The 24800-nt window shown below is 38.9% G+C and overlaps 2 protein-coding genes across 6 annotated transcripts; both read right to left on the reverse strand.

The window, feature by feature from the left end:
* Positions 1-1460: 1460 nt before the first annotated feature.
* Positions 1461-10343, reverse strand: LOC120742582. Of its 3 annotated transcripts, none has more exons than XM_040045979.1 (4): positions 10077-10343; positions 5718-8172; positions 3982-4067; positions 1461-3619 (listed from the first exon to the last, which is right to left on the reverse strand). In XM_040045979.1, the coding sequence occupies exons 1-4, from the start codon at positions 10149-10151 to the stop codon at positions 3521-3523; spliced, it is 2715 nt and encodes a 904-aa protein (XP_039901913.1). In that variant the 5' UTR covers positions 10152-10343; the 3' UTR covers positions 1461-3520. The 3 variants fall into 3 exon arrangements, with proteins under 3 accessions (XP_039901913.1, XP_039901911.1, XP_039901910.1); XM_040045977.1 differs by having other exon boundaries at positions 1461-3622; XM_040045976.1 differs by lacking the exon at positions 1461-3619 and having other exon boundaries at positions 3734-4067.
* A 164-nt stretch (positions 10344-10507) lies between these two features.
* Positions 10508-24483, reverse strand: LOC120742555 (palmdelphin-like). Of its 3 annotated transcripts, XM_040045932.1 has the most exons (4): positions 24281-24483; positions 18128-18152; positions 16198-16278; positions 10508-15576 (listed from the first exon to the last, which is right to left on the reverse strand). In XM_040045932.1, exons 3-4 carry the CDS (start codon positions 16241-16243, stop codon positions 14711-14713), a joined length of 912 nt encoding a protein of 303 aa, XP_039901866.1. In that variant the 5' UTR covers positions 16244-16278; positions 18128-18152; positions 24281-24483; the 3' UTR covers positions 10508-14710. The 3 variants fall into 3 exon arrangements, with proteins under 3 accessions (XP_039901866.1, XP_039901865.1, XP_039901867.1); XM_040045931.1 differs by having other exon boundaries at positions 16198-18152; XM_040045933.1 differs by lacking the exon at positions 24281-24483 and having other exon boundaries at positions 18128-19104.
* Between the last annotated feature and the right edge of the window lie 317 nt (positions 24484-24800).

The raw sequence follows: 24800 nt of genomic DNA on the forward strand, positions 1-24800 counted from the left end.
CATTGAGTGTAAATTAATTAATGTCCAGTGTGAGCATGTGACTGCCTTTTAATAAAAAACAATAAAATAATAAGTGTATTTTTACATCTCCACACGAAAAACTCACCCTAATACTAAAGAAAATACATGTCAAAATTTGTCACATGCATAGTTATACAAGTATAACACACAGTGAAATGTAGCCTGACACACTCCTCGACATGTGCAAAAATGGGGGGGGGGTAGAGGAAGAACATTATATATATATATACATTGGGTGAATGTGCAGTAGTAACAGCAAGTAGGTGAATTCTGTACATTAATATGAATAGACATCTGACTATTTTACAGAATAGACAATATAAACATATTTAAAATTAAAGGAATTTGGAATGTACATTGTGCCTGGGTTTAGAGTGTCTGGAAGAGAGTCCTGTCTCAGTCAATTATAGATGATGTGAGAGGGCAGGTGTGTGTGTTTAGGGCCCGGATGGCTTGGGGATAGAAGCTCCTCTTGAGTCTCTCTGTCCTTGCCCGGATGATGCGGAACCTTCTACCAGATTGCAGAAGTTGGAACAGTTTGTTGCCAGGATGGGACGGGTCCTTCAGTATCTGCGCTGCTCTAGTCCGGCATCTCCTGGTGTAGGTGTCCTGAAGCGGGGGGAGAGCAATCCTGCAGCAGCGTTCTGCTGTACGGATCACTCTCTGGAGTGATACACTTGAAATATTCACTCTCCGGCCACTTTATGAGGTACACGTTGCTATTAGAGCTGCCTTAATTCTTCATGGCATAGATTCAACAAGGTGCTGGAAACATTCCTCAGAGAGTCCTAGTCCACATTGACATGACAGCATCATAAAGTTGCTGCAGATTTGTCAGCAGCGCATCCATGATGCGCATCACCACATCCCAAAGATGCTCTGCTGGATTGAGATGTGACTGAACACCATTTAAGTATCGTGAACTCACTGTCTTGTACAAGAAACCAGTTTGAGGTGTTATCCTGCTGGAAGCAGTGACCAACATATGGATACACGGTGATCATAAAGCAATGGACATAGTCAGCAACAGTACTCGTGTAGGCTGTGGCTCAGTTGGTACTTAAGGGCTGATAAGCTGATAAGAAAATATACCCACCAGCAGCTGTGGAACTGTTGATACGAGACAGGATGGATCCATGCTCTCATGTTGTCTACACCAAATTCTGACCCTACCGTCTGAATGTTATGCAGAAATAGAGCCTCATGAGATCAGGCAATGTTTTTTGAATCTTATATTTTCCAATTTTGGTAAGCTCGTATGAATTGTAGCCTCAGTTTCATGTTCTTACCTGACAGGACTTAGTTTGGTCTTTTGCTGCTGTAGCCCATCTGCTTCAAGGTTTGATGTGTTGTGCATTCATGATGTTCTTCTCCATATCTTTGTTGCAGTGCATGGTTATATGAGATACTGTTGCCTTCCAGCTTCTCCTCTGTTTCTCCTCTGATCTCTGGTATCTACAAGGTATTTTCACCCAGAAATCTGTTTTTTTTAACCATCCTCTGTAAAAACTGATTGTGTGGGAAAATCTAAATAAATCAGAAGTTTCTAAACACTCACATCAGCCCATCTGGCACCAACAGCCATGCTGTTTAAAGTTACTGAAATCACCTTTTTTCTTCCCTATTTAGATGCTCATATTGAAATTTATCTTCACTATCCCTAAGTGTCATGTGTTTGGCTGATTATATATTTGTGTTAACAAGCTGTAAAATAGGTACCTAATGGATTGGCAGATGAGTGTATTTTATTTTATTTTTTTTACATTAGACATCACGTCTAACATAAGCTCAAAAACAGACTAACAACTCAAAATGTCCCCATATTTCCATACATCACACCCAAACATTGCAATTTATTCCCAGGACATGCGCTACATGTGAGCACACCCAGAGGTCTTGGAAAAGGAAAATGTGTAATTACTAATAAGTACATTTAAATACTGCATAAAGCAAAAGGTTTCAGTTTGAGAAGTGTCCTAAATATTTGTGTCAAATGGTGCCATTGACAGACAAGTACAGCCACTCGCTCTTACAGATCCAGACCTAACCAGATAAAGGCGGGCTTCATGCATGTGTAAAGGCTTTCAAAGGCCAACATTTTTGGATGTTATAGATGTTTAGTGCATCTATGTTAAAATGCAAACCACTGATACCTTGGCCTTGGCACTGCTTACTGCTCATAGGATGATGACAGTGGTAGCCAATTAACACTGGGATATCCAAGCCAGGAAGGGCAGAGTGAAAGTCTTTCCTCTTTTGGCAGACTCAGTGGGGGTGGCAGATGGTACTTAGACAGGCTAAGCTGTGTACTTCTGTCTCTGTAGAGATTAGAAACCAGGTGCTCCCTTGTAAACGTGACTGCAGGCCAATCAATAAAGCCTTTGTTAAGTTTATCTTCTTTGATTCTATTCTCTTTAATTCTATTTAACCAGCTTGAATTTGGAATCAACTCCAAGATGAAACAACCTCTAGAGGGCATCAAAACATTCCAGTTCAATGGATTAAGTGGTGTAAATTTATTTTGAATAATCATTATTCTCCATTTAGGATTTTCTGGTCTTTGGATGATCTTTAGGCTTGTTAGAAAATATGCAACAAAAGCCACAAATGATACATCAAGCTATACAGAAAAAAGCAGCTGTGATCAGTGTAATCTCCTCTGTGTGGCCTCAGAGTAAATCCAAGAGTAAGAGTGGCTTAGTAAACAGTCCCTTCAGACATTGTACAGTGACTGCAGCAGCCAGAACCAGTGCATCCAACCTATGAAACCTGCTTAGAGGCATTTTGGAAATAGACTTTCATAAACCAAGAGACTCACCAAAGCTAAAAGAAGTGTGAAGCAGCTTGGTCTTTTATTAATATTGTGCTCAAGAATATATCCCATACATCCCATAATTGAATTCTTATTCATATTGCTTGTTCTTGCTAAGTTAACCCTTGAAGATTTAGGCATGCTACATTCACAAAGGACATTTTGTGAGTTTTTTTCCATACAAGTAGGCTAGCTTAAATAGTTTTATAGTGTTGTCTACATAACTGACAGTTGTGTTTATCGTACGATATTTATTTATTTTTTTTTAAAAAAGTATAAACCATGTTGTTCCATAAGATTGGACCCTTCTTTTGTTGAACTGTCAACTGAAAGTGTAAACCTTTCTAAATCTGACAGAGCAGGAAGCTGCTGCTAATGCTAGCCAGGGTTCTCAGGAAGTAGCTGCTAATGCTAGCCAGCATTCTAGCAATTTCCTGGACCAGCTGGAACAGTGGCTGTTTTGGTCCAAGAGTTTTTCCTAACATAATCTATGGACTGGTATTGTTATTTTTTTTTTAAATAATAATAAAGATACAAAAAAGCATATTTGTCACAGATATAAAGCAGAGTTAAAAGAGCGAGGAAGTATTGAAGCTGGGACTAGCATAACAATTTGGGTTATTTTGACTATAAGTCTAGTGCTGGTGATATTCTGTTTGTAGTGTTCAAGAACCAGGACATATAACATCACTTCTTTTCTTTTGACGGCTTCCCGTTGATCAGGCCGGACTCCCAGCGTTGCCAGAGAGAAGCTTTCTGTCCTCCTGCTCGGTGAACTTTTGGCTCCTGCTGTGAGATAAGACGAAGAAAAACAAAAACAACCTGGATTTAGAGTGAGAGATTAGCTCCTGCTTTCTCAATTCACAATCAATTATATTTATCCAAGCATTTGTACAACAAAGAGGATACTTTAAACTTAATGTTTTTCTTTTATTTGTTTAGTATTTGTTTAGTATTACAAAATTTGAAATTCTGAGCTCTGTAGCAACACTTTTCAATGCTTCTGTATGGAATTCAGTGCAATACACAAAACAGAACCTTTTTATAATCCTCTGTTCTTGCCAGTGTTTAGCAATACATCCTATAGTTTTACAGAACAATGAAGAAAACAGTAAATGTAGAATTAAGGCTTGTTGCAGGTGAATCACCTCTATCTGCTCCAGTTTTATCTGGTCCTTTTTAGAAGGAGGTGGCCAAACCCGCTCCAGTTTCCCCCGTGACTGTTTCCTGCTGTCTGTAGGACAGAAAGAGAAAAAGAACAACTAAGTAGCTCAGTAGCTAAGCTACTATATTTGGTAAGATTAGCAGCTCTCTACTGCTTAGACTGATTTTAGAAGTTTTAGGGTAGTTCTGAGAATCTACACACTTCCATTGTAATGACAGTAAGTAATTGAGCTTCTTTATTTCCATGCCTTCTAAATGGCTCAGCAAATACCAATGCTTTCCCAGACACACGCAACTTCGGTGTCATTCATTTAGCATACTATATGTGTAGCAATCACAAAGTCAGCTGGACGCTTGTACATTGCAATGATACCACTTACATATCTAGGAGGGAAGTGAGCACTTTAGAACGACAGATTCTTTCAAAAATGTTTCACAAACCTTTGTTTTTGATATGCACGTAAAGGATTCTAGGCTTATTTTGTATTATTTTTCAAATCACGTTAATATTTTCAGCGTGAAATTTTTTGCTTGTCGGGCTTTATCAGTGTATCTGGGTTAAACAAGTACAAAGTTTCCTCTTGTAAATGTTTAGGATAACACAAAACAGCTTCTTTGACTTTAGGAATGACTCTTTCTTGCTTCCACATATTACTGTCATTTGTAGCTTTGTCAGCATGACCTGGAATCAACTCAATCTTCAACAACAGCTGCTGATGACTAAATTCTAACATGGTGATACTTATTGACACACTCCCTTGATTTCTGAGTTCTCATGCAACAGGAGAAAAAAATGCACACAAGCTACACTTCATATAGTTCTTTCAAATAGGTATTTCAGCGGGCTGAACTGATTTTTATTTGCACCAGGCTATAACCAAACTAGAATTTTCCAGGTAGTGCCATTCATGTTCTCCCTCAGCCAACATTTAGATCAGACAGCTGACAGCATGATGTGCCCTTAACCATCAGTGACAGGAATGACAGTGAGTTGTTGATAACATGTCTGGGATAAAACTATGTGATGCTAATGTTGAGAAGCATTCATTAAAGTGTTCAGACTAAGTGTCAAAAGGCATGTGGGTTGAATAAAGACCTAAATGGCTCTTGTTTTCCCTTGATGGGATTTTAGAGATCTTATGCTTCACATTGTCAGCAATGTTTAGCTAAATGAGCAAATTAGGTTAGAGCTCATGCAATTGCTTATCACTGATGGAAGGCACTCACATGTCAAATAGTTGTAGTCAAGTAAAAAGTATATTTTTCTGTGAAAACTTTGGAGTACTCTTTAGTCGAGTAAAAGTCAAATCATGCCAAAATTATATTATATAGTAATGTTCCTCAGTAAATAGTATAAAAAGCTGTCCTTAACCTCCTAGGACCTGGCGTCCATATATGTAGACATCACATTTTGGGCTGTCTAGACTAAAATACAAAATTTTGCTCTACAAGGGCCTGATATCCACTTACGAGGACATTATACTGCCACTATTCTATCGAAATTTAAAACAAATGTCCTCATATGTGAATGTCATTTTTCTCAGAAACAAAAATCAGGTAAAAGAAAATATGGTAATTCTTTGTTTTTACAATTATCAGGTCCCAATCAGCTCAAATAGCATAAAGAAATTAAAAATGCATGCCATGAAAGTTCAGGTCTTAGGAGGTTAAGGACTTTGCTAAGTAGTATAAAACTGATGTTAAACAGGTGCATACTAACCTGTTGGGAGTGTTTGTGACTTTTGTTCATCTTCACTATTCTGTCTCTTCTCTCCATACAGACTGCGTCTCTGCTTGCGCAGCTCCTCTTCTCTTTCTTTGGCTTCTCGGATGTCCTTCTCTACCTCTGGTTGTAGAGCCAGGGCTGGGCGCAATTTGAAGAATGGGTTTTGCTTGAGGATTGAAGACTCTTTGTTTGCATTTGCTGCCTTTGCTTTACCCTCCACAGCTAACGTAGAGACGTCATTGCTTATAGAGTCCATGCTTCTGTACAGGCGAATGTGTTTGTCTTGTTTTGGGTAAGGGGATAAGCGAGTTTTGTCTCGTGAACCTCCAGTTGGGCTCTTTGATCTGATGCTGTCAGGACTTTTTTCCTTCTCAAGATTTGCAGATTGGTACAGCCTGAGGGAATGTGCTCTGGAAACAGGACAAGTTTTGAGGGAAAACATCTCAAGGCTACGTGTGCGCTCTAGCACTGAAGGGTAAATGTGACCTTTCCTCAGAGTTGTGGGGGATTTACGGTGTCTTGTTGGACCCTCCGGATTGTCCTGCTGGAAGGCTTCAAACAGCAGTTTTGTCTCTTTTAACTGGCGGATCTCTCCTTTGCTGTACCCCCCTGGGATTTTACCTTGATTGACCAGCACTAGTTCTCTCTGAATATCCTGACTTATCTCTTTGAGCATCTTCTGTTCAGAGAATTGCCACTCGTTGCATTGGCTTGTACCTACCTTGGTAGTGAGTGACTCAAGAGAGATATCTGTTTTAAAGGGAATCTCCAGCACATCTGGATTTTCTGCAAGATTGAAAACACCTCCAGCTCTCTGCAGCTTCTGCTTCCCCTGGGCTGCCTCATGGAGCTGCCTCTCCATGTAGGTTTCAGCAGCTGAAAATCGGTGTCCAGTGGAAAGAAATGGAATTTCATTAGAATTTTCATGAGGATTACTGGGAGACAAATCTGTAGGCTCCCAGCTATCACTCTGATTGTCATTAGAGTCACTCGGATCTATTCTGACAATCCTCTGGTCTTCTTCTGACTCTCCTGGAATTGTGGATGAAGATGAAGATGTACTTGCTCTTGTTTGAATGTCTTTGTCCTCATTATTTTCCTTTTCCATCAGGCTCACCTTTTCTTCATCGTCCTTAAGAGTTTCGAATCTGCCTTCTTCCCTCTCTTCTTCACTAGGTATATTCTCTGTTTCAGTCCCAAACATGCCCTTTTTTTCATCCATCATGACAGCCTGCTGTTGGGTATCAGCGTTCTCTGACATTTTCACATCATGTCGTAGCTGTACCAGCTGCAGACGATGAAGCAGTTGCTCACCTTGTTGGATATCAGTAGATATTTTCCTGCTTCCATCTTCTTGCTCCCCCATTGTCTCTCTCTCTTCAGAACCTTTGGAGCTGGATAGCACTTGCATTTCTGTGCTGCCGCTTTCTTTCCTCACACAGTCATACTTTATGAGGTTATAGTCCAAAGATGTATGGTCATCATGCTCTTCATTGTCTTTGTCCGTATCTGTTTGGAAGTCAGCAGCCTGTGCCTGACTGGTTGCTGTATCGGTCCTGTTTTGGTTGCATTTACAGAGCTTGAAATCATCATCGGAATTTGCCTCCACACTCTCGATAGCTATACTTTCTCTTAATAGTTTTAAGTCTGTTTCATCAAAATCACCAATGTCCTTGTGTTTTATTTTGTCTCCGTCTTTGTCTAAATGGATCTGATTCTCAGAGTCTTCTCTGTGGTTTGAATGTGTTTGTTTTGGGTAATTGTCTTCCTCCGTATTGGCTTCCCAGCAGTTTCCCTGTTCTTCACTTATAATTACAATGTCCTCTGGTTTGTCATTCTCTGTTGCGTTATTCCCGTAAGGTCTTCGATCTGTATCATAACCAGTTTCCATCAGACAACCAGTCACATCCATGGATTGTTGTTCTTGATAAGTTGGTGGAGAGGAGTCTTGTTCATTGGATATGTTGGCCATAGACAACTGCACTGCACTTGCAGTCACCTCTTCATCCAGCTCGTTTCGTGCTACCATTAACTGCTCCTCACTATGAGACAAGTCTAAGCCTCTTGGATTAGCTTCAGCCTCTGTTGCGTCAACTGAAAGGGTCACACCAGACTTACTTGCTGTTGCACCTGTGCTTTTCTCTGCTGGCAGCGATGTAGCCGTGCGAGGTGGAGGAGGTGGTTGAGGGATGAAGACATCATCTGCACCTTCATCATCCATCACACTGTAGTACCTCATTATAGCAGTGGGAGCAGCAGAGATCGTTGTGATTTTGTCTTCAGAGGTCGCTGAAAAATTCTCTGTGTGGTTGCTCACATGGTTTGAATCCATCTTCATCCACAGACCACTGTCATCATCAGAAAGTAGAATTTGAGGGCTGCGTCTAGGACCTCTTGCTTCCATGTTGAAACGTCTTTGAAGCAGTTTGTGGTGTTCTGTCTGCGTTGCCTTTTAATAAAATTTAAATAAGAGACATGAGTGTCATTGAGGCTTATAAGCGTCAGTGCTAGTAATTGTTATTATTATTATTACTGCTGTTAGAAATTATAAGAAAGAAAGAAACTAAGAAAAGGCTAAGAAAATGCCTTTTTAGTTAACATTATATCTGCGACATTTGGCAACGATACGGTATTATTGTACAATGCATTGTCTAATTTTACTATTTACAGAAACCTCTAGTGCATTATCTGTTAAAAACAGTGTACTAGCAGAAAATTACCAGTGTGTGATGTGATCTTTGTGCAGTTTTTCTTTCTTTCTTTCTTTCTTTTTTACAGTGCAGTATAGCATTTCTTTTTGTCTAGTAACAGTACAGTAACTGAACCTTAAAGTTCTTAAATTAGATTTTGATACAAGGAATCTGATAATACAGACCTCAGGATCAAGCTATACATTAGGACTCATCCACACAAGTGCCCTGTGTTGCCATATTGTCTGCGGTTGTGCACCAATTATTGCAAAAAACCCCAAAACAAAACAAAAGAAAAAAACACAAAAATTTTAAGATGTGTAGCAACGAAGGCAGTGAAGAGTGCAAGTTTGGCTTTGACAATAATGAGTAAAGAATGACAGAGTTTCACACACTGAAAATGAAACCCTTTTTATTTTATATAAAAGGACTATGGGGTACTATTAAAGGCCTTTTCAAGTAAGCACTACTTAGGTGGTGGATGTTCATAACAAATTCCTGGTGAAATTAACTAAACTGTGTCTTCTTAGTTTTGATATATGACCAAAAATCTCAAAATGTAGGATTTGTTTAGCTGCTGATCTGGTCGGGATCACAACAACAGCAGGCTTAAAATGGACCAAAAATAGAAGTACGTTTATCCGTCCATCCATTCATTTATACGTCCTGTTTTTTTCTGTTTTTGTTTTTAAATTACTTTGTGTTTTGGTAGCTTTTCTCTCCTATTCGGGTCAAGTACAGACGTTTCTTCTGACAAAGGAAAAAAAGTAATGTCATCATAATGCAAGTCTGCCTTAAATTCTGATTTATCTTCATTCTGTCTGAACTCATCAAGCTAATTTCTGACAAGTACTGTGAGATATTTGCAAATAGAACCTCAACAGCTATTTAAACACGTATTGTACATTTACTCTGAACATCACACAATAATTTGTATAATTATTTAATAATTCTTTTAAGACATGCTTAGATATGGAAATGTATGTCCTGGCATAATCTGGTTTATTGAGCTGCAGGTTTTAAATCTAAGAGTCTATATTTACACCTGTATTCAGGGGCTTAATGCCAGCCACACTGCAGTTAAGGATTATCAACAGCAGTAACACCACGCTGTTTATAAAGCTCAAGCAACAGGACATATTAATGCACCTTAATGAGCTTAACCTATTTATTCCACCGTGCTTTAGAGGAACACTTTCCTTTCTATCGTTGCTGTGAAGAGTTTTGGAGATCTTTTAAATATTATAATAGTCTGAATATTGTAGTTATTTGTAGTTCTTTAAAATACCTCCTTCTCCTTAAGTGACTGTGTAACATTATATGGAATTTTGTAATTCCATTATCCACTATATGATTGGTAGTTATTCCTGTAGTATGGATACACTCACACACAGTCAGCTGTTCTTACTCATATTTGTGCTGTGATAATATGACTTCAGCTGCAGCATCCATCCATCTATCTATCTATCTATCTATCTATCTATCTATCTATCTATCTATCTATCTATCTATCTATCTATCTATCTATCTATCTATCTATCTATCTATCTATCTACTATCGAAACCTGTCACTTTATCAAAGAAAGAAATTGAGACACATAATCAAACCGAACAAGTACAAAGATTTTTGCATCACACAGGCATTTTAAAAGAAGAGACTCACCTGATTGCAGTGCTGTGGTCTTCCCCTGTGCGTGATAGTACTAACCTCAATGGAAATATGAATGATCCAGCTCATCTTCTTAGCTCATGTGCCCTTCTCTACTCTATGTCATGTGAACAAACAAAATCCGCATCTTTAAGCAGCAGCACACAGTTCAAATGACCTGCAGTGAGTGAGCCCAAAGAGGTGAATGACCCACTGCAAAGTGAAAATATGGAGTCTGACTCTTGGTAAATACTGTCGTTGGTCCTACACAGTAACTCCCCCCCCCCCCCCCCAATGTATGTAATGTAACAGAATGCTTCATGTGATTTTTACAGAACTTTGATGAATTAACATCAAAAAAGTCATTTTTTAAACAGAAACATTTTGCTTCTTGCAAAAATACTGTAGATAACTTATGATTAGTTCACAGATATGCAGTGTTTATTTAGTTGATAAAACTGCTAAAGACTACTTTAATGCTGTAAATACAAGAATTAGATGAAAGCAGTGCTTTCCCCAAATGTCATTATGTAGTGAATGTAGCTTGGCTATCTAGCAGCAGCATTTTTCTTTTTTTTTGTTTAACACATTTTTATATGAAGACTGCTATAACATGAACCAGCGCTAGCAAGATGTGGCTGATAGATGGAGGATGATAGTAAAAGTTTGAACTAATATTTGATCAAAGCTACCCAAACTATAACCCAACAGAATTATTCAAGCTGGGGAGTTGATTAAAGAACCCGACACATCGCCAACCCAACTCAAACTTTTTGATCTCCATTTCTTTGTGCTCATTTTCCAGTTGCATCTTTTCTTTGAATATTTCAGCATTTCCTCCAGTTTTCTAGGTTTTTCTTGCAATCATCCTCTATTTCAATGATCATGTGTGCATCTTTTAACTTTGTTTCCAGTTCTGATACTTCCAGATGGATCTTTTTCTCCATTATTTGGTGTTCGAGCTCCAGCTGTTTATTTTTTTCCTCCAGCTGTACATACTGACTTTTTATGTTCTCCGGCTCTTAAGGCTGCATACATTTCTCCTGGAGCTGATGTTTTTTCTGCAGAAGTTTATCCTTCTCCTCCAGATCTTTGTATTTCTGCCCCAGTTCTTATCTCTTCCAGATGTTTCTTACTCTCAAATTCCTTCTGCTCCTTGAGTACTTCAACTTGGATGTGTGCATCATTAACTTTAGTCACATCTGCCTTCTGTTGCTTCAATATTTTCGTTTTCGTCCTCCAGCTCTTTTTTTCCCTCAGGTAGCTTGCATTTGCCCTCCATTTCTTTAATAAAATCAGAAAAGTTGTCTACGTGAATGAAATTTCTTCTTTCATTCAGGAACCCATTAAGGTGACCCCATATTATTTACGATCTGTCCCGGTGGTTGTTACTCCATGGCTGAACACATGAAGGAATTTCTCCCATTCCAGTACAAATTGCTGGTAAAGCTAAGCTAAGCTAACACAGCCGTTTTTGGTTCTCTGAGTTAAAGCACATGCATCAGATTAAAGGGGCCTCATAAATTGAATCTTTGTAATGTCAGACTTGGAGTCCCAGTTTTTCCTGATTGAGCTGTTTACAGGGTTTTTTTTTAAGATAACCATTCATTTACAGACCACTTCTACTAGATTACTTGATGTTAAAGAAAATGTAAAATTCTGATGATTCTCCAGAAAGTTCTGTATTGGCCTTTTCCCTCTGATTTCCCAGTGCATTATGGGACAGGAATGAGAAATTTCTATCAGCAGTGTCATATTTACCTCATTTTGAGTTCATGCATGATACAGTTTTTGGTTTCTTGTTGTTGAACAAGCAGGGATATCAAGGTCCACAGGGGATATGAAGGTCGGGATTCAACATTGAAATACAGTCAGACCCACTGACCCTACAGTCTGTGGCTAACAGTTAATGATTCCCTGTCTTACTTATGTGTAGTGAAGTTCTTCTTTGGCAGCAGAGTACTTCATATTATCTGTGGGTCAGACCATTGGTTATGGCCACATCACAATCTTCTGGTGGTGTTGTGTTGATGTTTGCATCCTACTACTGACTGAACATCTGCCAGTTTTGGAGGACGCAGTTTATGCTGGTGTTTCATTGTCGTACAAAGGATGGGTCCTTGCATGAAATTTATGCACTCTTTCACATGTTCTTGCAGCCTGTAGGTTGGTTGATTATGTAGACATTTGCAAAAGGGTTTTTTATCACCATTTAAACTGTCATTCACTAAAAAACAGGGCTACCAGGTTATTGACATCTAAGCATACCAATGACTATGGATTCATACAAATTTATGTGGTTTTTTTTTCAATTCACCCTCATATCAATATGTAGCAACAGGCTCCAAATGCAAATGTATTATCATAAACACACTCTTTGCAAATTTCTACTGTTCTTCAACTGTTCTTCAAACATTCATCTGATTCATCACGATAGTTTAGGAGTGTACAAGTAGGTCTTTTTTGTATGTGTGTGATTTTTGCACCAGGTTCCTAATGGTTTGATGATGGCATTGTAAAGCAAACTCATCATTTCATGATTCGTCATTTCACCACAATGCTGCAGGCAAAATACTGTTACTCTGATAACCTTATTAAAATAAAGATTTAACGCGTTTTTTTTAATGTGATCTTTAATTAACAGCATATTTTTAAAATGTCCATCCATTAATTTCATGTGGTAAGAAACATATTACATATGACAGCAGCTTGTTTAATAATAATATCATAATCAAGGTTAACCATTTTAAAATTGATTTTTCCAAGTTAAATGCAGCAATGTATTTAGTGCACACTTTTTTTTTTACAGTAAACTTCTGTGAAATATTTCATATTTGAATGTGAAGTTATTTATAAAGAATCATATTAAACTTACTATGATCATAAATTAATAGTATATTACAATGGGGAATTATATTTTATGGTGTTAAATAAAGATAAATCCAATCATTTCATATGTGGGCTTACCTTCTTTAAATGTGAAGATCTGTTGTTTATTCAAAATTTTGATGTAAAGTTACATTTAACAGCTTATGTAACATAATAGTCTCAAATTAACTGGATATTTTCATAATGATAAACCCATTTGCTAGTTTATAAACTTGATTTTGACCCTTTTTGAACATATAAATGAAAGTATGCTGCCATATTTTATCCTGTTAAATATGCATCAAATGTACAAGATTTTTACATTAAATTACACAATAATCGAACTAATTAAAGTATTTTTCTGCAACTTTACACCTGGTTAATTGTACTACAGCAGTGGTCAGTATTTGTTGTTGGTGTAATTACTGTTTTTACACACGTAAACACCTTAAATAAAGGAAATTTTAGAAATACAAAGATGTCACGTGAATTTAAATTCACAATTTAAAGTCGTGATTTTAAAAGTCACAAAACTGCGCTGGAAAATCTCCATTTTAAAAAAATGCATTTCGGTGTATGATACAGAAGCAAATATGGGAGGTCTGCATGTTTACTGCTTTAGTGTGAAATTGTGAGTACATCTCAAATCTAATTGTAAAACTCAATCACTACACCAACTGGAATCTGTCATATTACAACATATCCTGTTTAGCATCCACTGCCATAAATCAGTGTTATAGCTAAATTCAGTGAGAAAAAAAAAAATCAAACAAAGGTCAGAAAAAGACAGTGATTTCCAGATTTTTTACAGTGAATATACAAGAAGAACATATTGTTCTTCTTGTATTGCCAATGTGGTTTTAAAGTGTTTCAAACAATTCTAGAAGTAATTTTTAATGTATATATCAGTTCTAAAATAGTGAAGGCATAGTTCAAGACGGTGGGCGGTATACTATTTACTTTCTTTCCCCAAGAATTAGATGAGATCAGTGCCTCAGAAAAATATTAGACAAATTCTACAAACCAATTTTCTTAACTTGGCATGAACGTGAAACCAACAAGCCAAACTGCCAGGAAGTTAAAAAAAAAAAATCTGCCAGCCAGAACTTCTAATTAACACCTAATCAGTGTTTGAAACTGAGAGATAAAAATGTCTTGTTGCCATGTCAGCGAGGTTATCTGCAGCCCGAGCGCAGCAGTAACCAGATGCTGGTTTTAGTTTCACAGTAACTGCACAGACATTAAAAAAATGTAATGTTTCTCATGTAACTCTGAGCAAGAATGAGATAATTTCTCAAAATGTTAATGTTTGGATTTTTACACAGAAATGGTGAATCTGAATCCGTCTTAAGAAACTCAACGTGTAAAGGTGATGCATCAAAACACAGAAACACTCAAAATCTCAGCCGTCAGTTGCAGGGTATTTTTCATACCAGAAACAGTGAGGGACACCATAAGCATTAAGATGTGCATGCTAAAGGATGGCGCAATTTTTCCCCCCCATTTCTACAGGAACCATGGCTAAACATTTAGTGTGGAATTTTTCTCTTGGATAAGCTTGCTTGCTTGAAGTTCTTATTTCTGTCCAGTAGGGGGTGGAAGTGGACTTTAGTTCTCAGCTTTGTAGAAGCTGCACAAATATATAAATGCCACTTTTATTATCAAGGGGAGGTGAAATGGTGGGTGATGGTTTAGTATGCTATTAAACCCACTCATATAAAGCAACATATAAAGGAAGCAGTGTATACATGGTATACAGGGAGTCTTTCTTCAACCATTTCTTACATGACAGAGCAACACCGGCAGCTCCTGTGCGTAGAACTGCCTTTTCCCTCTGTTATGCCTGGTGGAGATGTATTATGTGACTCTTTATCACCTTCCTCTGCCTGCACATTGATTCCATCTCCGTTTCCACCCGAGGGAATAACCTGAACTGCTTCATCTTTGGACTCTTTCCCGGTGCCTTGCTCTGCTACCTGGTCTAATGGTGAATAAAGTGGAGGAGGCATTTCAGGTCCTAAGACATGCTCTTCTCCATCCTCCGTGATTATCACTCGTTCCACAGTGATCATGCCTTCCTGCTCCTCTTGGCTCTGACTCTGGTCTGTTGTAGCATCAGCGTATCCCAAGAACACAAGTGTGACAGGACTTTCCTCCAACATCTGATTCTCCACAATATCTACTTTTTCCAAAGTGTCTCTCGCTGCCATCGTGTATTTATCATCTGTGTTTCCCACATTTACAACACACTTCTCACTGCTCAGCTCAACTTCTAAATCATCGCTTCTAGAGCCGCCGAATGGCCTGTAGTCTTCCTTTGATGTGCTGGGATGGGTATGAAGCGACAGGCCTTTTTTCTCTGAGCCTTTGCTAGCTTCTACTGTCTCTGTCTTGGTTGGTGTGACTGTGACTTCATTCAGCAGCACTTTCATCCCGACCCCATCGATGACACTCAAGATCTGCCCGAGCTCTTTAGACGAGGGTTGATCTGCTGACCCACTGATAGTGTGGATGCTCCTCCTGCCGTCGTCAAAGACAGTGGTAGCCTTTGGAGCACCAGCTGGTGTGGACACAGGAGCCACTGACCTAACAATGGTGGCACCTGTCTTGGGGTCCCGCTCTACCTGCACCTCCAACATTCCCAGGACTGCAGTCACAAAAGACAAAGTAAAATGCTTACAGTGAGGCAAATCAAAAGGCCCAGTTATAATTAAATATTCATATTGATCTAATTTCAAGTCATTCACAGACTATGTGAGACCTTTATTTTTCCTAACAAAACTGCTTTTAAATGTTTCATAGGCCTGGGTGTTAACAAAAAGTGAGCAAGTACTAAGGTCAATGCCAGGTCAGGAACAGAGCTTTTGTGTTACTAATGTGAGCCGGCACAACAGAAATTATAGGGGCACAATGAGCAAAATGTAGCACGCTTATTCTCTACACACAGCCCTCCAGTGGGCATTAAAAATTAACCAACAGAAATAACAAGAAGGCTAAATATAACATTGTTCCCAGGCCTTTCACTGCAGTCCCTTCATTAAGTCGTATCCTGGGGGCTGAACTTGGACGGAGCAACATTAAATAAAGAGGTCATCATTTCCAAGGGAAGGACGAAGAGGGAAATACAAATAACTGAGGATAGCCTTTTGCCAAAATTTAGGTTTATCAACTTGTACAGTTGGCATTTTCACTGGTAAACATTTTTGTCATTCACACTTCATTAGCATTCACAAAATTCCATCATCGATAGTCCATTCCTGTGTCTCACCTGATCGGCCATCTTGCCCACCTTCATTCAACATCCTTTGCGCCATTAGTACAGAAAAGGGACCCACAGGCAGTTTGTTCCCTGAGAAAGAAAACGTAGACATGGAAATAACTGTATTTTCAGTGCAGTGTACGCTCAGAGTGTTTTTACTTGTGTTTCTATTTGATGTTAATGAACACAAATCACCTGACTGACAATGTCTTCATTAAGGATGTCATTTGTGCACTATCTATATTAATAGGCACAGTTATTACTGAGACAAAGTGATATAATGAACATGTGCCCAACACTGCTAACAGTTTTCCATTTATCATTACACTGCTCACTCACAAGATTAGACGCGCATAAAAAGAGTGTGGAGGTTTCAGGATGACGTGCGCAGACGAGTTTTGACAGTTCACAAATTTGCTCTCACCACAACTGAAGGAGCGATAGCAACACCCCTTTTCATAATATAATAATAAGAAGAAGAAGAAGAACAAGGAGAAGAAATACTTTATTTATTCCAATGGTTGGGATAAATAAAGTATTGTTACATGAAAAACAACTTAGCTCAAACATAGTATCTTGTAGTTCTTAAATACGTTTACTAAGGGATGAGCTCAGTTAAATAGAGAATTGAGGTACTTTGACTGCGCCCTTCCCAAGGGGTCATCACAGCAGATGGATCTGCACAGATTTTCCTTCCTCCTACTCTGGAACAGAACTTCCCATTCATCTAAGCCAGGGACGTCAAATTATTTTACACTGTGGGCCACTGGTTCAGGCCAGTGAAAGTCCGCTTTCAGTCAGTGTAAAGAACAACTACAAATTTATTATTTTAGTTTTTTTTTAATAAAAAAGAACAACATTTCAACAATACAGCTTAGTTTCTGCACACGATAAAGATGGGCTTAAATTATAGGAAATAAATGTTTAAAATTATAGGAATATTTCTCTGCCCTGTAATTATAATCCCATAATCCACAGATAAATCATACATTTCTTCAGTAGATAGTGTAGATTTTAGATAGTGAAAAAACAGGAACTTTCTGTTATTTTATTGTTTTAGTGTACTTGCTTATTTATACCTATTTAGTGTCCTATGAATACCATAGAAGAGGAGTTTATCAGTGGGAAAAGCTGTAAAACTTAAGAAAAGCCGTCCAATGGGCCTGATTGGAGCCAAAGATTCTGGCCCCTGGCCCTTATGTTTGACACCACTGGTCTAGGCATACATTAGCTTGTAATACTCTAAGGGTATTGTGTCTCCTCCCAGTGATGGTGCAAGACCTCTGCATAGTGCTGAGTATAAATATAGGCTATATCTTATCTAGAAAATATACAAGAAACAAAAACAGAGATTAAAAAAAGCCTTTAAAATCGTTGATTTCTTTTCTCTTTTCTCTTTATGATTTATTTATTTCCCTGGAAACAACATGTGAGTAAATAACAGGAAGTTCCAATTTCTCCTTTAATATTATTAGGGTTGATTTTTTGTATGCATCTGTCTGTTTATTTTTATCTCAAACACTAACATCACTCACATATTTCACTTAGTGTCAGATGTTCACTGCTTCATATCAGGGCTGGATGTGCTTTTATAATGTATACACTCTTTTTACTTCTGTGTCCCTCCCAACTCCTCAGAAGCTTTGTTCACAATGTGGAGATTGGCCAAAAAGTGCTGTGATAATGGTCTTCTTGTAGCACACAGAGTCAGAAGGAATTTAAGTAATGTTGTTACGCTCAAAGTAGAGCTCTTTCTCAGCCATGGCTCCATTCTGTCACACAGACTTAGATTATTATTCTTCAGGCAAAGACTTAGTTATGGCAAATTATCATCTGCCAAGAAAGAATGGTTTCTAGGCAGGCATAGTGATGAAAAGTGACAAAATATGATAGCAGCTGATGGTAAGCTAATGGCGGCTACGTGCAGCTGACTTCTTACCTTGCACGTCCTTGTCAGTGCCAGCCTGTGGGTAAAGGGAAGAGACAATTTTAAGTACTCCCCATGGTCAGACACTCAAAAGCAGATACTGAGTCTGCAACTTTAAACTCATGCCTCTGCCCCTCGCTTTCCCGAGCCCTCCCCAGTTTGTGCCCTGCCGTAAATATTTCACAGCCATCGTCAGAGAAGTGTTGAATCAAGTTTAGTTCCATCAAGTTAAAAGAAGCTGAGACTGTCTTGCCCAACAACCATTTCATGCCTGATACTGGCTGTCAGCATGAGACAGAGCTAAATGTGGGCTGGACCGCACAGTGGAACATTTGGTGGAGGCCAGAGGTCAATAAATACGACACATTTTTTGATAGAAGAAGAAAATACATGCTAAAATGTATACATGATGCTAAGGCATTACATTAGTACAGCTTGCATTGAAAAACAAGCAGGATGTTGTCAGTATTTACCTAATTTCAGGTAAAGGTCTTGTTGCTCCTGTAAATATATTTAATTACTAGCAAAACCCTATCCTATGGATATTTTATTGCTAGGCCTACAGTGCTTGTCCACTTTGCTCATGTATGAAAACTCAGACATGTATGTTAATGTTATCATGTTATTATTTTTATGTTCATTAAATCCCAAAGTGCCACTGCACTAAAAACTGTTTTATTTACAAAAAACAGCATATACATAATGCGAACAATATACACATACATGTAACGTACACGTATTGTGAACAGTGTACATGTATGTTTTGAGATCAGCTAATTAGGATATGAGTGTTCTAAAAATAATTCCCATAAGCTTTAACAATGTGTATTATCCTGGTACCCCAGGCAGTTAATATAATGTACTTCCTCCAGATTAATTAATGTGTCTAGGAGGAGTTAGGTAAGAGATATAGATATAGATGTACAGACAATTTAATATTTTGTATCAGGAAAAGAAAAATGTCAAATTAAAATTAGTGGTGTCAGCGTTAATCTCGTGGAGATTTGCCACGTTAATGTGGTTATGTCGTTAACGTCATTTTAACGAGATTAATGCTGACAGCACAAATTAAAATATGAAGTTACTGTTGTTGTTGTATATATGTAAATGCTTACTCAACCTAGGGCACATCTTCCTATTATACTTGAGAGCAGCTCGGTCATCTGGCTGAAGCCGTGCAGTCACTAGAGTCTGTGTTTTTTTCTTAAGAGACCTCTTTTCTGGCAACCGCTGCCCCCTCTGTCTCATCCTCAGGCTTCTTTTGACTTTTAGTTTGTTCCCTGACACACATGCACACACGCACACATTGTCGTAGACATCATTTGTGTCAACACAAAACGACACACATTAGAGCTCATAATATAAATGATTCAGAGCAGTGGACACTGTGTCTGTGTTTATGTCGTACGCTCTAGGCTTTAATCCATCACGTCAACTGTCACATGGCTGCCTTCTTTTTGAACTCATCATGGCTAGCAGAGCAGTGGGTCTGTGACAGAATACTGTATGCTTCATGGCAAACATTCACATCTTTAGAAAACGATGAGTGTGAGCCAGTAAAATGTAGATTATGTTGACTCGTTAACTTTGACACAGTCAAATCAGTGATTCGATCAACTGCATCTGAATGAAACTGTTTAAATGCGGCTGTGTGTTCAGCAGCTTAGCACAGGACTGAGCTGAAAGCTGTAAATTGCATGAAGGACAGGAGGTGGAGTTGTTTCACTGAGCCGCTGGCCTCTTGTGAACTTCCTCTGAAGAAGGATGTCGAAATAAGAGTCAAGGAAAGTTCAAACTCAGAAAATCAAGAAAACGAAGCAGAAGGACAGAGCTGGAGGAGAGGCGGCGAGGATGGGTCAGATAGGAGACTAGAGTAAATGTTGGGTGATTGTATCTGCAAAAATCATGAACGGATGTTTCAGCAGATACATTTTTTTAAATAATAATAATAATAATAATTAATTTTAATTTTAATTAAAAGGCACCTTTGATGACACCCAAGGACACTTAACAATAAAATAATAATAGAGATGACAAAATGAAGAACAATAGAAACAAAGTGCAAGATAAAATTAACAAACAGTGTTTTCACAGTGAATATGCAGATTTGAACAGATGAGTTTTGAGTTACATTTAAGCTGGAGGAGAGAACCAATGTTTCTTATATCTGGGGGTAGAGAGTTCCACAGTCTGGGAGCAGAGCAACTGAAAGCAAGAATGGATGTAGACTGGGTGGAAAGAGGAGGACGTAATCTGTTAATGCTGCGTAGATGGAAATAGGCAGTGAGATTATTGATGTGCAATTTATAGGATAGTGAACTGTCTAGGTAAGATGACACCTAGGCTCTTAACCTGAAGTGAAGGGAAAACTGTGGAGTTATCAATAGTGAGTGAGAAAAGATTTGCCTTCAAAAGTTTGTATTTAGTTCCAATAAGGAGATTTCAGTTTTATCCTCATTGAGCTTAAGAAAATTAGAGCTGAACGAGGATTTTAATTCAGATAGGCATTCTGTAAGGGAAGAAGTTGGGAGGGAAAAATCAGGCCTGCAGGAGAGATATAACCGGGTGTCATCAGCAAAACAGTGAAAGTGAAGATCCAATTTGTGGAAAATGGTACCAAGAGGGAGGATGTAAATTATGAAGAGAAGAGGGCCTAAGACTGAATCTTGGGGTACACCAGAAGTGACTGAGAATAGACAAGAGCAAAATGATTTAAGTTGAATAAACTGGGAGCGGTCATGGAGATATGATTGGCACCAAGCTAGGGGTGTGTCAGAGAAGCCAATAGAGGAAAGTCTGCTTAGACACAGCTTATATATAAGCAGCTCAAAATAATTAAAGGAGCACTATGAGAAAAATCAGAGGTCAGTGAATAAAAAAAGTCCTGGTCAAGCAGGTTTTCTATCAATTGGAAGGTCAGTAGTTTGATCCCTGGATATTCCAGTCTTCAGTTTTAACGTATCCTTAGAGAGAATACTGAACCTGCTTCATCTATTAGATATATTTGAAATAAACCCTTAAATATTAAAATAACACCTTTAAACCACTTAAATGTTTTGTCTATATTAGAGTTGTCCTGATCAGTGATGGTAAAGTTGATTGTTGAGATTTGTAGCTCAGTTCCCCATTCACAAATTAAATTAATATCATTATATGATTCCCTTTAATCAACTGAATCTGCCTTGCTATGTTTTACATTTACATACAATCTCCACATATAGAGACAAAGTCCCCAGTCTGCAACCCACAGAACCTCTTATTGCTAGACACCACAGGGCAGCCCCAGAGGTGCCATGTCCATGCCCTAACAGTTCAGAGCTGATTTGGTGAGCTGATGGGCACCTGCGCAATGTTAATGTGTGGCAGTCTGAACATAATGTGTAGCCTATATATGACCAAAACCATCTGCCAGTGTTAACAGACCAGAAGGGCCCATTCAAGGGATCAAGACAAATGGCCAGCTGCCTGGCAGTGGTCCTCTTACTCGTTCTGCAGTCCTGGCAGAAAGACTGAGGATTGTATTGATGCCATTTTGGATCTTACTGAGTATGAGTCAGGCCAGCAGCCTGCTGTTGTCTGAGAGTGACAGAGAAAAGATGTCACAGCTCAGCACCACAGCCCAGAGACCCAGACATCTTGCTCAATTCGATCTGTCACTCATTGTCGGGAGTGACATCCTGAAACCTGACAATTGGGTGTCTTAACACTTTAGGCCAAAAACTAGCAGTCCTACCTGCTGTAAGTTACCTGCTTTGGTAGTAGAGCGTCTTTCGAAATACATGATTTTTTTTATTTACATTGAGTTTGATGTGAAACATCATTGAAAGACATAATGTTATTGGTCAAAAGTGGTTGCTTATATACACATTAAATGAGAATTTTCCACTTTTTCCTTGTTTATCAGAACACAGTATCCATGATGGAGGAACACTAAAAATATACTGGAGAATATCATTATGTATTTCTTCCATGGAAAACAAATACTACTTCACATTTACTGCCACAAAGAAGAAAGGAGGTATTGTTGTATCTTTAGGCTCGACTGCAGTGCGGATGGTCTGCTCCTGCCGTTAGCAGTGCACATGCCTGAGGCTGCGGGTGTTTGGAGAACGCAGAAATGTGCTGCACAGTGTGTGGGAGGCTTTTGCAGCGTGCATGATGCAGCACACGGCTACTGGCTGCATAGACAATTTAGGCTGTTATGTCTTGTTTACTTTAAAAAGCTTATATCCTTCCTTCAGGGAACAGTTTAGCAGTCAATGGTATGCATAGTGGCTTGCAGCAAACAGTGCCCATCCAATATCAAATAAAGGTCCTTTTCTGACGTCATCATTGCAGGAGGAGACGCTTGCATTTTCTCTCAGATTTCAACACAAAAACAGCCAGAGTTTTATGTAAATGCATTTTCTTCTGTGCACCACTTGGTTGTGGTGAGAAGTGTCTGTAAGATTTCTGCCATTGAAACACAACATGTAACTGAAAACAGCTTGCACATGTGTGGATTGGAGCAAATCAGACATAATAAAGTCCAAGTGACCCAACCCAAAACATCTGACTACACGTCAGCTAGCAAATATCTCACTCTGGCAGCCACAAGATATGGCCTGATATAAGGGTGGGGCCTACCAGCGGTCAGTTTTTAACACAGCTAAAAAGAGAGCAACAACTCCAGATCCCTGCCTCAGTTTACACTGCAGTCACAGTTTAGCTGAAGGTCCAGTGAGACCGTCCTGTGTCTGAATGGCAAGCATGAGGCCACTGAAAGCTTTATGAAGTCATAGGTGCAAATAATAAATAAAGAGAAATGAAGCGGCAAAAAGGAAACTGGGGAGAGCAAATTGGGCGTGTGTTGTGAAAATCTCTTGAGAATGACGTAATTTTCCATTTCAGCGTCCCATTTTCCATAAAGGAAAAAAGGCACAATTCACTGTCAAAAACACTACATTTTTTTCAGTGTAGCCGTTCTCCCAGGTGTTAACAGCGAAGCATATACAGACTGGCTGTTATTTAGCACTTTTCTACTGTATTTGAGCACTCAAAGAAACTCAGGGTTCAGTATCTCACCCAAGACTTTTTTTGACATGTAGACTGTAGCAGCCTGGGATCAAACAACTAATCTTTCAATGAGCAGTGGATCTGCTCCACCTTCTGAGATACTAATGTCTCCTCTGTGGTTACCCAAACACTGTACATGCTTCCATGAAACAAGTATTTAGGACTAGTTAGCTAGCCTGTTGGCATGTAAAGATAGTATGGTGAGGTAGTTCTTAAAAAGTAACAAATAAACAGCACTTAAAGACTAAATTCTGAATACCAGGAAGACTTTGGACCTAGCAGCTGTTGCTGGTTACTAACAATAGCTAGTAGCTAGGTATTTTCAGGGTAATATGAACACAACAGGACAGAAAATGTATTTTGAAAATGCTAAAGGTGAAGTGTGAAGATCCTATAAAAAAAACTGGATTCAGGCAGGCCTACAGATCACTCAGTGACTTCTTGGTAACCACCAGTCTCGGTGGAAATTGTGTATTCCGCGACCAGGCAGAAAGTGTTTGTGGGCAGTTGCTAGCACAGCGCTGCACAAAAAAACTCCTTGTGTTAACTTTGGCCACTAGCATACTCCTGCCATCGCCAGTAGCTTGTGCTGACTTGTGTTCCGACTCATCTGCAAACATTTCAGACACTTCAGATATTATTTAAATTACACTTTTGGGTTGACTTTGAGACAATCAGCTATCAGCACAAGAAAGATGCAACCCCTTTCCCCCCCCCCAGTCTCACTCCTGAGTTTCTCCTCTTTTTACAGTATGGATACCTCTCCTGGTGACGCAAGGAGAACTCAGGTCAGTGACAGGAAAAAAGTTTGAAATAAAAGCATTTGAAGTTGTCACCAAAGGGAGGATAATAGTACATTTAAAACATGTTTAGTGGCCAAACTCTGGATGTCCATGTGTGGATACAGTAAGATAAAGAAAGCTTGTACAGTTTCACACTCCTTCACATTGTTCAGGATTCATACAAACTTTGACCACATACTTCTTCTAATTATTTTCTAACACTGAATGTTTCTGAAAGCATTGAACTGTCTGTACTGACTTCAGAAACATATTACCATGAGAGGATTTGCTTTCAAGTAAGTTTCTCATTTTTTAAGTCAGTACTTACCCCTCGTCCACCCTTTGTAAGTTACCTTCTAAGAGCCAAATTGCCTAAAAAAAAAAAGCAGGTTACTGCAAGATGAAGCAGCAGAGACGGCTGTTTTTCCTCCTGCTTAAACCAGAGAGAACTGAGAACACGGTTCATATCGCTGTGGGTTACACCCGCTTCTAATAGAATTCTTTGGTAACACCCCTTTACTGCCGTGTTCCCTAAAGACAAGGACTTGTTCTGTGTAAAAGGAGTCTGCTGAGAAACACAGACAGTGAGAAAGAGTAGAGGGGGGATATTTTTAGGAGATGTGACCGACATATTAAAGCATTGGCAGAGTTCAGGGATACCGAAAGAAATACTTCAGTGACACAGCACATTACATACATGCTGATGCTGTATGCGTACTGTTAATGTAAGCTATAAATATGCTGAGGTCTGCTTCAGGCCTTCTCTATACCCAGTGAAGTGGGTCACTCATGTTTGGGCTGATGGCACGTCTGAGTGTGGGCAGGCAGGCTCAACTCAGGCCCCTCGA

Source organism: Simochromis diagramma, unplaced genomic scaffold (genome assembly GCF_900408965.1).
Source record: "Simochromis diagramma unplaced genomic scaffold, fSimDia1.1 OVJJ01000150.1, whole genome shotgun sequence".
Taxonomy (NCBI): Eukaryota; Metazoa; Chordata; class Actinopteri; order Cichliformes; family Cichlidae; genus Simochromis; species Simochromis diagramma.